Raw genomic sequence first — 14,813 nt, 5'->3', positions numbered from 1 at the left:
TTCTACATGGCCGCTTCCTGGTTCTTTGGAGTCTTACAGACAGTGATAAAAAGGGATGCCTGGGATCTCCAGGTTGCATCTGTAAAGCCAAAATGCAACACTTAACAGAGGCAGTATCGTTCACACCAGACAGAGCAATGATTTGGCCTTACTTAAAGACAAGCCCAGTGTACGCAATAGCAGAAATTGCCTGTCCCAAAGTGAGCACATATAACCCACAGGAGCCCCAAAATGGTGAGTAAGCACAGGGGCAAGGGAGACTGATTGTTTCACAGCCATACTATCCTCTGGGGTTCTGTGCCTTGGGGAGAGCCAACAGCTGCAGGGGGCTCCATACTGAACACTGTCCCCACATTTTCCACAGGATGAGTTTGCAGTATGCATTCCACAGCTCCTTCACTAACCCTGCACTGCAGTGCCTCCCGGTCATGGCCCCTTTCTATCATGCCCCTTGATATCTGCCTAAAGGTATCGTAATTCCTACAGCTGGAGGGCAGCTGGGACTGAACAGCTTCCTGCCGCCAAACACTAATGAGGTCCAGCACCTCGCCCTTGCTCCATATTGGGGATTGCCTGGCGCGTAGAGCCATGGTCACCTGGAAAGATTCGCTGAGAGCCCTCCACGCCTTGCTGAGCAAACAGGAAGGGGATTTTCAAAATTCCCAGAGAATTTAAAGGGCGGGTCTGACAGTTGGTCACCTAAGGGCAGCGCAGTAGAGTTCAAAGTGATGACCAGAGTGGCTAGAACAGGCATTGTGGGACATTTCTGGAGGCCGATCAGAGTGCACTAACAGACCAGGGTGTCCACACTGGCACCGGGGTGCTCTAGCTAGGCGCAGCAAGTGTTATGCTTCTCATGGAGGTGGATTACGAGGAGCGCGCCAGCCCTGGAGTCCAAGCACTCTATGTGCCTTGCCAATGTGGACGCATCATGAGTTAGAGTGCATTAAAGCAGCCCCGGGCCCCCTAACTCCCAAGTGTAGTCAAGCCCTTGGAGACCATCTGTAGCGTTTTCAGGAAGGCTTCCCAGATAGGCTTCTCCTAAGGCCTATTGCTTTTTCTTAATAGCCCATTGCCCTGAATAGGCCCTTCCCCACCCACGATCTAGACTGAAAGCATCTTGTCTAGTAGGCATTACCCAGGTGTAACTACATTTGAAATACAGATCCATGGTCAATATTCATAACTTCAGATACAAAAATGATACAAATAAGATAATCATATTCAGCAAATCATAACTTTTCCAATGACATCTCACATGACTTCTCTTGCATGAAATACGTTATAAATGTCAGAAATCATAATATCACTATGAAGAATATGGGGTGCAGTGTCACATATCCCAAAACACATTTGTTTCTTAATGTGGTATGTACAGCCTTCAAAATCTCTTTAAAACCAAAACAATTAACCAAGCAGCCCAGTTTAGGAAAAAAGGAGTCTGAAAAGCATAAAGATGATGGGGTTCTGAGTAGCAGCCGTGTTAGTCTGCATCTGCAAAAAAGAACAGGAGTACTTGTGGCACCTTAGAGACTAACAAATTTATTTGAGCATAAGCTTTTGTGAGCTTCAGCTCACTTCCTGAGGAAACTACAGTCCATCAGTGATCTTCCTGAAAACACCATCCTAGCCCCTATGGATGTAGAAGCCCTCTACACCAAACATTCCACACAAAGATGGACTACAAGCCGTCAGGAACAGTATCCCCGATAATGTCATGGCAAACCTGGTGGCTGAACTTCGTGAAAAGAGGTACTTGTGGCACCTTAGAGCCTAACATTTATTTGAGCATAAGCTTTCGTGAGCTACAGCTCACTTCAAATTCCACTGAAGTGAGCTGTAGCTCATGAAAGCTTATGCTCAAATAAATTTGTTAGTCTCTAAGGTGCCACAAGTACTCCTTTTCTTTTTTATAAAGATGATGATGATTTGAAGTGCTTTTAGTCCAGTAACTACTGGAGCATTGGTATTAAACACTTCAATAGGCCCGAATAGATTTATAGGATTGTCAGCTAACTCACTGAGGAAAATTTGGTGAGATTCGTTTTTTATAAATATTTTTTTAGCAGGAGGCACATTTCTGCAAGACTAAACTCTTTGCTAGAGTGTTAGGGAAGCAGCACATCAGTTTATACTGGAAATGCTATCTTCTTTGGAATGGAAAGACTAGAGAGGTGGGTTTTTTTTTTGGTTTTGTTCCAAGTGAAAGCTTTGATTCTATGAGAAAAGAGCCAGTGCAAAACTGGCAAACAAAAGAATTACAGCGATGAGCTGGAAATTAAAAACTAGGTCCATTTATGGGCCACTACCTTTCCATATAGGTACTTAAACAATCGGTGTAACAAATGTTTAGAATAAGGCACAAACATTTCATCACTAAAGGCCTAGCAAGGGAGCACCATACCCTAAAACAAAAGCTCTAAAATGAACAAAGCCAAACCAACCAAATAAGTATGTGCTTTTCTTTGTCTTTGATCACACCTGGCTTAATTTACATTAGAGACACAGTCCTTTGTCTGGAACAGGTGTGGCTTAGGTACTGCTTGCCCGATACAGTTAAAGAACATATTTCCAGAACATATGTATAAGTCCTTTGTGGGTTTATCATGCATGCATCACACAAGAATATTAATGTTCAGTACATTATTAGTTTTTTGGTGATATATTACATGTCACCTGTTGGGTATATATCATGTCCACAGTATGCCAATTAGCACTGATGTGCTCTTAGAGGCACACTCTTATATAGCATTTTGCATCAGTATTTCAAAGTGTTTCATGGTCTTTAATGTGTTTCTCCTCACCTGTGAGGTAGGGAACTATTGTTATCCCCATTTTACAGAGGGGGAAATGGAGGCACAATTAAGGCTAAATGACTCGCTCAAGGTCACACAGGAAGTGTGTGGCACAGCATGGAATTGAACCCAGGTCTACTAAGCCCTAGGTTCCCACTAGAAATGGCATCTAGTTTCCATAGGAGACTGGAGATTCAAGTAACAAGGATGAGAATTTTTTTTCAAACTGTTGCTGTTCTCTCGCTCATCTTTCTCCTCATCTGCAAGAGCCTTTATTGTTGGTTCTCATAAGTGCTGTTGCCATACTGCATTCTAGAACTGCGTATATATCAGGCATGTAAACAATATCCAACAACATGTTCATGTTAAAGAACACAATTTTACAGTGCCCTTACTTAGCTCCCCTTAGGGGGTTGGGTAAAATCACTCAACAATGTGCAACTGATGAAAAATCAATTGGAGCACATTTGATTTGACAGTTTGGGATGTGGGTGCATGGGGCCAGAAGTCATGGGGAGCTGAGGGTACCCAGCACTTTGCAATCCTTCCACAGTCTTTCCATAACACTGAACACTTTCTTACTGAATGTGTCTCAGTCTGAGTCTGTACCGTGTGTTTATATCATGCATTATGCACTGCATTGTTTGTATTGCTTGTGAAAGTAGTGGGCATCACATTCAGTCACAGTCAGAGCACCAGCAAAACTCCCATTGACTTCAGTGGGGCTAGGATTTCACTTCAAGCTCTGGTTTGCAGTTTACGAAGTTAGCCCCTCTAAGCAGAAAGATCTACTGTATTTTAAAAATTTAACAGTGATTTTAGAGCTACAGTCGTTTGTGGTCCAAACATTAAAATATCATACCCAACACAATGCATTTGGAGTTACAACATTACAACCCTTCCTTCTTACCACCTATTTACTTAACTTTCAAGGCCAGATCTTGAGGTGCAGCTAAATTGCAGAGAGCAGGATAGGAGTACGTATGCTAAAGTTGTATAAAGCTCACCTTTGTACTGCCACGATCCTGCTAGCATTCCCTGTAGGCTGATTCTCCGGTACCATATTAGAGCAATCTAACCTTTGCTGTGCTGCAAAGGCCACAGGGCAATGATAAAGCCGTTGAGGACTGACAATGCAGAGGAATGTCATGGCCATGACCCCTCTCTTGTCCACCCTTTGCCCTTCCTACACTGGCAACAAGATGGGTGATTAGCATAAGAGTCCTGACATTGATCCTCTGGTGGCATAGAGTCATTCTGAGACTGGGCAGATCTTAACTCTTAAAATAGCATTATGAACAGATTATGCTGGCAGTGTGGCACTGGAGGAGCTAAATTGGTTGAATTGACTATAAATACAGCCGCGAAATTTGTACCCATTCCTGAGGAGATTGCCTCAGATGATATGCCAGCCAGGTAATTCTCCCCACTACCATTTTCACATGTCCAACAGAACAGAAAGTTGGAGCATTTGCCTACCCCGCCATGGAAACAGCAAGACAATTGTCATTAGTTCCTGCTAGTAGGAGATTTAATTGCATATGCAATATTCACTGTTAAATGGCCACTTTCAGCTCTGAGATACAAGGGGAGGGGGGCGGTGGAAGAGATCCTCCTACTGTTCACTAAGAAAAAAAATGTTATATCATTAAACATAAGCAAAAACTCAGAGCAAACAGTAGCAAATGCTTATTTCTGAATAGTCTGGAATTTACGTAGGCATCATTGCCACCACTGTATAGCAGGTGACCAAGCAATTCTCCTGTAGGTCATTTAAATGTGCTCTGGAAGGTTCACAATAAAAATCTGTACAGCATGCAGATCTGCATCTTCCTGAGATATGGAACAGCCCCATGTCTCCTTTAACATTAAATACTACAATCTCATTAATTTCTCAGTGCCTGACTAAGCTAGGTATCTGGCTCAAAGCCAGCTAGCTGCAATAAGATCAAAGTAATGTTTGCCAGTTGAGGGAAGTGTTAGAAAGTGTACACTGCCTCACTCCAGTCTATGTAGTGAGATTTGCCTAATTTTCACCTAGGTGGTTTGCAAGAGTCTTATTTAGATCCATTTTTTTTTTAAACTTACCCCCAATTTGCAGACAGATTTGGTGGCCTGTAATGCCTTTTTTCACCTTCATTGGCTGGCCATGGGTTTATGAGGAAAGGTCATAAGAACCCAATTGCAGTTATTCATACTTTTATCCAGCCTAGACTCCTGCCAGGTGCTCTGTTTAAGAATACCAATGAGATCACTCAGAAGCTATCATCTAGATGACCTGCCTTCTGGATGTTTCTCTTATCACAAGAGTTTAGATTTGGTGGGAGCTGTCAGATCTTGAAATTGAACTTTCCAGGACGAGCAATATAGTGGGGGTTTTTGTTTGTTTGAAGAGAGCCCTCATTGGTGAAACTCTGTGCCTAGCGATAGCCTGCAGAAGGCATGGGTTGGCACCTTTCCGAGTCCAATCTAAGGTGTGTTTATTCAGTTCAGTGACTGGAGACCAGCTTACAGCAGGGACAGAGGATTTTGGGTAACCTATTCGAGATAGCGTTGGTTTTGGTATTTGTATCATACTGAGTGAAATTCACACACATGCACACAGTCAGCACGAGTCCCACTGAAGATTAGAAACCAGAGTTTAAGTGAGATTCAAGTTGTGCAGGGGCCTTGCAGTGGTCCTCTGCACATGGGTGAATTTCATCCTGTGAAATATTTTACATTTGATTGAGGTTTCGGAAGAATTTTAGTTTGCTACTTTATAATTTTTAGTATGATGGCAGTTTGTAAAAATTATTCTTTATCACTCAGCTCTATTAGATAATTACAGCTGTGCAAAGTTTTGGCACCTACCTTCTCTTTTCTCCAGATACTCATCTGTAGTGTTCCACGCAAAGTGAGTAAACTTTTTCCACAGATTAGAGTAGATCCTCTTCCCCCTTTTTCTTGAAATCCAAGCTTACTATAAGCGTTTCCCTGATTTTCAGTGTGATCTACCTGTGGGCTATGTAATACATTTTCTTTGATAAATGTTGATAGTTTTGACACACTGCCCTTTTGCTTGGTTGCAGCTGGGTTGGTTTTGCCTACTGCATCATCAAGGCCATCCATTTATCAATATTTTAACAAAAATAGTATTAAAATAGTTTTATTCCAGAGTAGCCAGCTTGGATTTTGCCATTTGCCCAGTTATGAAATTTATTACATAAAGAATGCAGAACAAATCAGAGATGATTGTTCCAGAGTTGTTCAGGATGGGATTTCTTCCACTTTCCTGAGAAGCATATGGCATTGGCCACTGTCAGACAGTATCCTGTTTAAATAATTTAAACAGGTCTAACTATCCTAGCTCGCAATTACCAAAAACTGAGTGGCTGGATGGATACTACGACAAGCTGTTGTTGACTTTCCATTACATGGAGACTTTTTTCATTTGTCAGGAATACCAGCACTGCTACTATCCATCCCAAAAATGGTATACGTGGCACACTGTTCAGAAAAAAAGATTTTGAAGAGCTAATCCAACCATTTGTAAAGTATTTTTTCCAAGTGAGATCTTACATGCCCTCCTCAGTCTAGCCCACTGCTATTTTCAAGAGGTAACATCTTTCCCCAGATTTATTCTCCAATCAAAGTACAAAGGACTTCATGGGTATCTCCTATTAACACTCAAAGCAAACATTACCATCTCAATGTTCTGGTGGCATCAGGCTTCCCTAACCTTCTGAAGCATTTATATTACCACATGTCTTAAAAAAAAAAATCTCCTAGTTGTTCTGGCAGCTGTATAACACAGTATTTTATATTGAAAGCAGGTGGGAAGATGAAAATTAAGACAGGCTGGTGTTGCTCCCTCTGAATAGAAGCAGGGAGTTCTGCAGTTTGCAAACAAACAAACAAATGCACTGTGACATTTTTGAAAGCTTCCTCATGCTCTTTCAATTTTTTGCGCTTACTTTTTCCATAAATGGAAAGTGGCAGTCCATTGTTAGAACTCACAAGTGACTGGTTAACACATCCTGAATGAAGGCTGGTGTACTTTGCCCATGGTCCAGCCCCATTGTAAATCACTGGATTGTATAGAAAAAACTGATGTGACTATTAGCATGATGTGATTTTAGATTCCTTAGATATAAAATAATGATCCCTGAAAGCCTTTTAAAAATTCTCCCCTCTAGCAAATCTTCCTCTAATTTAAGGGGTGCAAGCAAATGACATGGTAACAGCTCAACATGGTGCCTGATTAAAGATATGAGTTCAGACATTAATCTCTGATCCTGTGTACTGCTACAGGCATGGAAAAGAACAAGAAAAGCCAAATGTGACTGGCCCATGAAGTGTCAGAGCGGAGAAGCAGCTGCTGTGCCGATTTGCTACTGAAGTGCACTTTTCCACAACAGAAATAGCACAGAAGACAAAATTAGTTGTTTTGGAAACCTGAAAAGAAACATCAGATTCCCTGTTAAATAAATATATTCCGGTAATTCCATTAGTTTCTAAACAGGGACTTTCCAACCAGGAAAGGGATTTGGATGTACATCTTAGGGCTGGTCTACACTGAAAAGTTATATCAGCATAGTGATGTTTCTCAGGGGTTAGAAAAATCAACCTCCCTGCAACACGTAGTTAAGGCAATCTAATCCCCATTGTACATGGAGCTAGGTCAACAGAAGAATGCTTTCATCAACCTAGCTACGGCCTCTCAGGGAGGTAGATTACTTACAGCAATGGGAGAGCCTCTCCTATTCGCATAAGTAGTCTTTACATTGAAGTGCTATAGTGGCACAGCTGTATCCCCTTTAGCATTCACGGAGCAGCTGCATAAGGTGGACTGTTGCTTTTGGGCTTGCAAAAACAAACACTGAGTGGTGGGATCTCATCGTTATGCAGGTCTGGGATGATGAGCAGTGGCTACAGAACTTTCAGATATGGAAAGCCACCTTCCTGGAACTGCACGTGGAGCCTGCCTCAGCCCTGTGGCTCAAGGACACCCAAATGAAAACAACCCTCTCAGTGTAGAAGCACATGGTGATTTCAGTGTGGAAGCTGGCAACTCCAGACTGCTACTGCTCAGTCACGAATCAGGTTGGAGTGGGGAAGTCTACCATTGAATCAGCATTAACACAAAAGTGTGCAGGGCCATTAATTACATATTGCTACAAAGGACCATTACTCTTGGCAACGTGCATAAAACAGTGCATGGCTTTGCAATGGGATTCCCAAACTGTAGCGAGGCACTAGATGACACACAATTCTGGACCCAGACCATCTTGCAACAGAATATGTCAATAGAAAGGGGTACTTCTCTATGGTATTGTAGGTGCTTGTTCATCAAGGAGGGCATTTCACTGACATCAGTGCAGGGTTGTCTGAGAAGGTGCATGACGCCTGCATCTTCAGGAACACTAGTCTGTACGGAAAGCTGCAAGCAGGGACTCTCTTTCCAGACCAAAAGATTCCAGTGGGAGATGTTGAAATACCCATAGTGATCCTGAGAAACTCAGTGTACCTCTTACTTCCCATGAAGCCTTACATGGGAAAACCTGGAGAAGAGCAAGGAGCATTTCAATGATAAGCTGAGTAGGTGCAGAATGACCATGGAATGTGCCTTTGCCAGATTACAAGCATGCTGGTTCTGCCTTTATGGTAGGTTATATCTAAGTGCGGGAAACATTCCAATGGTCAGCTACCTGCTGCATGCTCCATAATCTTTGTGAGGCTAAGGGTGAAAAGTTAGCCCAGGAAGTGGAGTGCGGAGGCAGATTACCTGGCTGCTGATTTTGAGCAACCTGATGCCAGGCCCATTAGAGGGGCACAATTCGAACCAGGGAGGCTTTGAGGGAACATTTTGAGAGAGAGAGAGAGAGAGAGAGAGAGAGAGAGAACACGAACACACACCAGTAATGTGTGCTTGTATACAGAAATCTGCCACGCTTCATTAATTGGAGTTTTGTTTGTTTGACTAACAGTTGTGATGATTCCTGAGCAGGAATTGCAGTAGGCAAATGATTAAACTGCATGTATGTGTTTTACTATGTGTAGGACATAAATAGAGTGTTTATCTTTCAGAGAGTTTGCTTTTATTAAACAGCAATGAACACACACTAAAGACTTGGTGGGAAGGGAGGCAGCAGTGCAGAGCATTGAAGGCTCTCATAGCTGTGCATAAATCCAACTTTCATTTTGGAAGGGGTCTGAAGGGGTGGAGTGAGCGGGATAGCAAGATGTTCCAGAAAGTTGACAGGAATATGTGGGAGGAGTTTGGGGAGGACATTGGAAAACAGTTCTGTATCTGTGTGGGTGGGGATGAGCATGCATCTGTTCTGACTGTAGCTTGATTAAGGACTTAAGCATCCATGACTTATCTGCTCCTGGGCCTTTTGAATGAGCTCCTGACTCGGTCCCGCCTTCCATTTCTCTCCACTCCCTGCATTCTTTGTTCTTCCTCAGAGGATTGCAGCACCTCTTGGAACATGTCCTCCTTGCTACACTTTGGTCACTTCCTTATCGGGCAGAAGCACTCTTCCCATGTGTAGGGGGTTCCCCTGAAGGCCACATCTGCAGAATACACAGAAGCATGATTGTTAGTACACGCACAGCATTGAATCATTACAGTAAAATACTCCTCTTACAACACACCAGTCACTTTCCAACTGACTCTTGCCAATCACACATCTCAGTGAACACCCTAAGCATGGTGAGTTTTGCCCAGGTGGGTGGAGGGTGTTCAAGCTGGGGAAAAAAAAGTGTTGCTGATGTTTCAAGGCGATCGGTGCAAGCTACTAGGGACAATATAGTAAATTCTGCCACCAGTTTCCACAGGTGGGGGAGTGGGGGTGTCCCTGAAGCAGATCTCATTCCTGAGAGTTCATAACAATGCAAGAGTGCATCTACTGCACACATGTGGCTTCAGACCTGGTCCTATGCTGTTTGTCAGGGACCAAAGCAGTGCACAGAACAAGTGATTGCCCAGTAGCATGGGAAAGTTTCCTAAAATGGGGGAAGGAACAAAGCAACTGTGTCAAGGAACCTTCAGCTCAGGATTGGCAAGTACCTCCAGGAAAGTTTCCAGAAAGCTCAAAGAGAATTCCCATTAAATCTTGGCGTGCAACACAATGTTCTGCCGGACTGCTTAGCTGCAATGGGGAATTTGGAGCACACTCAAACACAGCTAGTATTGCACATTTCTATCCCTTCACCCACTTGTTCAGTATACAAAGCAAACTTAAAGTTGAATGTCATTTAACAGAGCAGCAGTAACTCAAAAAGATCACTTACCAGGAATCTCCTCTCCTTGCTCGCCAGACAGGGACTGCTGGGACTGGCTAGACACCTCTGGAGTGAGGGAAAGTTCCTGACTTGTCACACCACCAGATAACCCTGCCATGGGCTCCACACAGTCCAACTCTACCTCCTCATCCACGACTTTGTCCTGGGTGTTAGGTCCACAGTCCGTTGCCTCCAGCCCCACCAAAGCATCCATGGGGCTCTTGGCAGTGGAGATGGGGTTGCTGCCAAAGATGGCATCCAGCTCCTTATAGAAGCGACAGCTCTTGGGAGCAGCACTGGAGTGACAGTTTACCCCCCTTGCCTTCTGGTATGCCTGCCTCAGCCCCTTTATCTTTGCTTGGCACTGCAGTGTCCCATTCGTAGCCCTTATCACATGAGCCACGAGAAGTCTGCATACAGGTATCAAAGTTCCTAGGTGGAGTGAAGCTGGGTCGGGACAGCCTCCTCCCCCCATATACTCAGCAGATCCAACAGCTTCGCAGAAGTGGAAAAGCATTTGCCGCATGGAGCCACCAGTCACCTGGGAAGATGATATATGAGCTCTCCATACCGAGCAAACAAGAAGTGGAATTTCAAAAATTCCAGGGCCTTTAAAGGGGGGAGAGGCAAATGCTTGTTTACCTGGCAGCAGAGTTCAACTGCTGACCAGAGTGGTCAGCATGGGGATTGTGGGACACCTCCTGGAAGCCATTTATAGTGACAAAACCAATGTGGTGTCTACACTGACACTTCATCGATATAACTTTGCCGCAAAAAAGCTCTATGCCTCTTTTCAAGGGGGGGGGGAGAATAGAGAATTATTTTGTTATCCAAAACAGGAGAGTTTTGCCACTAAAAGCAGCACTGTAGTGTGTACACCTCCAATGTTTTGTCAGGAAAAGCAGCCTTTTGTTAACAAAACTCTGTAGCGTAGACAAGGCTTAAGTCTACTGCTGCCACAGGCTGGGAGATAAGGCACATAGAGGTCACATTTTCCGAAGCACCTACGTGAGTTAGGAGCACAAGTCTCATGGACTTCAAACTGCAAAACCGTAAGGGAGGTTTGGTCAAATCTCAGTTTACCTGGTCAAAGAATTTCAACTTTTCTTTACTTGGTCGTTCAACATATTGGAAGGTGGTGTTGGTTGCAACTATATTATAGGCCTATTTGCTTATCAATTTTGTGCTTGAATTTATGTTGTCTCACAGTAAGGATGTTAATGAGGTCATGGACTTATCATACATGAGCATTAAGTGTGAAGCTTCTTAAGGTTAAAAAAAAAAAAATCTTAAATTTACCAACGATTAGGACAGTAAAGAAAGAAGTCCAAAACATTCACTTTAGCAGAGTGCAAAATCGGATAAGTGAAGAACTAGCAACATATAAATAAAAATCTAATTGAAAAAAATCTACATAAAGAAATTTAAAAAAACAATTTAAATCATGATTGACCCTGATTTAAATGTTATTTACTATTGGAATTCTGTTGTCATGATTATCTGGATGTTTTAGAATTTTACCAGCATAGTTTCTGCTAACAAAAAAACAAGGCAAAAAAACACGCCTCATTAATTATGTCCGACCATGTCAAAGTGTCAATAAAGGAGAATTGGTTCATTTAATTCACTCAGTTTCAGAAAGCTTTTGAGTGATTAGCCTCCAGGGAGGAAATATGGAAATTGAGTGGCTATAAATTGACATGTAGAGTTCTGTAATGGATTAGAAACTGGTTTAGAAATAGATTATGTCTGCACTATGAGCTAGGGGTATGATTTCCTCTGCTCACATGCACATACCCACACTAAGGCCTGGTCTACACTAGGGGGGGTGTAGTGAATTACGTAGCTGAAGTCGACATACTTAGACCTACTCACCGCGGTGTCTTCACTGCGGTGAGTTGACTGCTGCCGCTCCACTGTCAACGGGAGAGCGCTCAGGAGTCGATTTATCGACTCTCGCTGGATCGATCACTGCCCACTGAGTAGTATAGACGTACCCTAGCTCTCACGGACAGCACTGGCTTAGCCATGCTGAATATAAACCCACCTGAAACTGGTGGGTACGTACTTGGCACAAATAAGCTCTGCCTCTGCTGCTGGCACCCATGCTATCATTGCTGCACTTCTATTGATACTTGCACTAGCTTTGCTCCTCCAACTTCAAACCATAGACCCCAGCAGAAACCAACACATCTTTCAACTAGATGTTTTTCTTGGGTTTAAAGTAGCAAGTCTCATGACAGCTCCAACTCCAGACACTTCACTCCCCATGCTGAGGCTGTTGGGGTTGCCAGAATTCCTGCCAGCTCCCCAAGCACCATCCCTAACAAATGGTACAAGCTCAGGGAATATAGTGTCTTCTAGTTCTCTGCTCTTGCTGTAGGTCCTTTGTGTGTTTAAAAGGCAGTATTACAATGGAACTAATTCCTATTATTTTTCATGACACACAGGTCCAGATGAAAACTAAAGCGGTTATCCCAAAACTGGAAAGTTGCAATTTTACACAGAAAAAGCAGACACATTTCACACAAAAAAAATTAGAAAATCCCTTTTTTCCCCAAGAATACTTTTGATAGAAAGTGTTCTACCAGCCATAGCTGGGACACTCTTCATCTGTCCATGCAACATCAAAATGCAAGTTATTTTTAATAGTACTTTTTGGGGCAAGGAGCAGCACTAATCATTTCCTCTGAGTTACCCATTTACTATCTCTATATTTCATGCAAGTCTAACCTTGCACATTTTCCAGAGATGTTTAGAAGCTACCAAAAGATTTTACTGTGCAGCATTCAAGACTATAATGGAATTTGGTCTACTTAAGTTTTTATTTTAAACAAATAGAAAAAGGGGATAAATATTTTAAGTTCTGCATCAGTCACTGACGAAAAATAATGAAGTTCATATACAAGTCTTCATAATCTACAAAGGTCATTTATGAAATCGGCACGAACTTCCTTGGCTACAGATTGTTGATACTATTAGACTCCTGTGAAGTTGCCTTATTTCCATTCACTTTTGCTAATTGGTTCAAAGGAATGAGCAGGGGGTTGGGGATAGGGGAATAAAGGATTTAGATTTTATTCTAAAATCACAAACCACTGTGTGCATTCTGCCACTTTATTTCATTGAAGAGACTATTTTAACTGAATGCAGGTTATATTCACAATTCACTAATTTATATTACATAGACATAGCGTAGAATATGCAAGTGTTAACATAAGTTTAAATCAGATATGCAAGATCCTGTTTTATCGTGGTCCAACTCTATTCTTGAATGCTTTCAAAGATTTTCTCATCATTGGTGCAATTTCTTCAAAGAAAAACATTTTAGTTAGGATTATAGTTGTATAATACTCAACAAACTCAAAGTGACTTTAAAAGTAATACAATTAACGATATTATCAGCCAAATAGTAAAGGAATTATTCTGCAACTACTTACTTTTGACAGTTTTTTTTATATCCTGACTTACTCCACTTGAGTAAGTGCTGGAGCTTCCATTTGTTACATTGCTAGTGGTTGCGTTTTGGCTTGGTGAGGTGTTATTTCGGTCTCTGCTTTCTGGATTCTTTGTTCTATTAAAAATAACCAAAATGGGGAGGGGGAGGGGGAGAGAAGAGAAGAAGAGTTCAGCTTAAAAACCTCACGGGATTTAAGTCATTAATACTAACCTGTTTAAACAACACAAACACAAACACCTTAAGATTATGAAACAGAATTTTCAGAAAAAAGAGTCAGATCATATTGTTTGCAATAATCTGACCTACCTTGTCTTCAAGGGATTATAAGAACCATATTTTAACAGGAATGTGTTTCATCAGTACTTCATTCTTTCACCCACATTTATTTTCCACTCAGAGTTAATGGTAAATACAGGTAAAACCAATCACACTTCAATGACCACAGTTTATGTCAGACTGTGCAAAGATATTTAGCAACAGAATCACTTATGGCTGGTCATTAAGTCCTTTAGAACTAGTGCTTCAATTTATCATTCTTACAGTTTTTTTAATTTGGTTTTTTGCAGGTACTTAGTTAAAAGCAACTGTACACAAGTAACCCTATGCACTAGAAAGGTCAGTCCACAATGCTAAATGAAAGCTTTCCCTTTAGTGCCACTTTCTTACCAGCACCAACTTTAATCAGTTTCAAATGTTAGACAACCTACAGAACAGATGCTTATTTTTTAGGCTGAAACCAATATGTTACTAGAAAGGATATAAAAATAGAAAACTCAATAATAATGAGGGATTTCAACTTTCCCCATATTCACTGGGTACACGTCACAAGCAAATAAAAGTTTGACACCATAAATGACTGCTTCTTGGAGCAATTAGTTAGTCCTGGAACACACAAGAGGAGAGGCAATTCTTGATTTAGTCCTAAGTGCAGCACAGGATCTAGTCCAAAAAGTGAATATAGCTAAACCGCTTCGTAATAGCAACCACAATATAATTAAATTTAACATCAGGGCGGAGCGGAGTGGGGGGGGGGGGAGATGGAACACCTAATAAGCTCACTGCAATAGCATTCAACTTCAGAAAGGGGAACTACACAAAAATGAGGAAACTAGTTAAATGGACATTAAAAACGTACAGGCACCATTGTGAAATGCCTGCAAGCCACAGAGAAACTTAAAAAAAAAGCCATAATAGAGGCTCAAAATTAAACGTACATCCCAAATTATAAAACAGAGGACCAAAAATGTATTTCCATCATTAAAGTCAAAGAAGTGGTTATAGGCAAAAAG

General features: G+C 41.9%; 1 protein-coding gene across 1 annotated transcript in view; it reads right to left on the bottom strand.

Annotated features, from left to right (window-relative positions):
• Window positions 1–13,183: 13,183 nt before the first annotated feature.
• The window catches only part of LOC140908665 (elongin-A-like), a 34,435-nt gene continuing 32,805 nt past the window's right edge, over window positions 13,184–14,813 (bottom strand). The window contains exons 10-11 of the mRNA XM_073336267.1: window positions 13,505–13,638; window positions 13,184–13,374 (exon numbers count right to left, since the gene is read on the bottom strand). Coding sequence (XP_073192368.1) covers window positions 13,313–13,374; window positions 13,505–13,638 — 196 coding nt within the window. The 3' untranslated portion in view covers window positions 13,184–13,312. The remainder of the gene's footprint in view (window positions 13,375–13,504; window positions 13,639–14,813) is intronic.

This window comes from Lepidochelys kempii, chromosome 3, assembly GCF_965140265.1.
Source record: "Lepidochelys kempii isolate rLepKem1 chromosome 3, rLepKem1.hap2, whole genome shotgun sequence".
In the NCBI taxonomy this organism is placed as follows: Eukaryota; Metazoa; Chordata; order Testudines; family Cheloniidae; genus Lepidochelys; species Lepidochelys kempii.
Note: the sequence above shows the minus strand (reverse complement) of the source record. Positions and strands in the feature narration are given on the sequence as shown.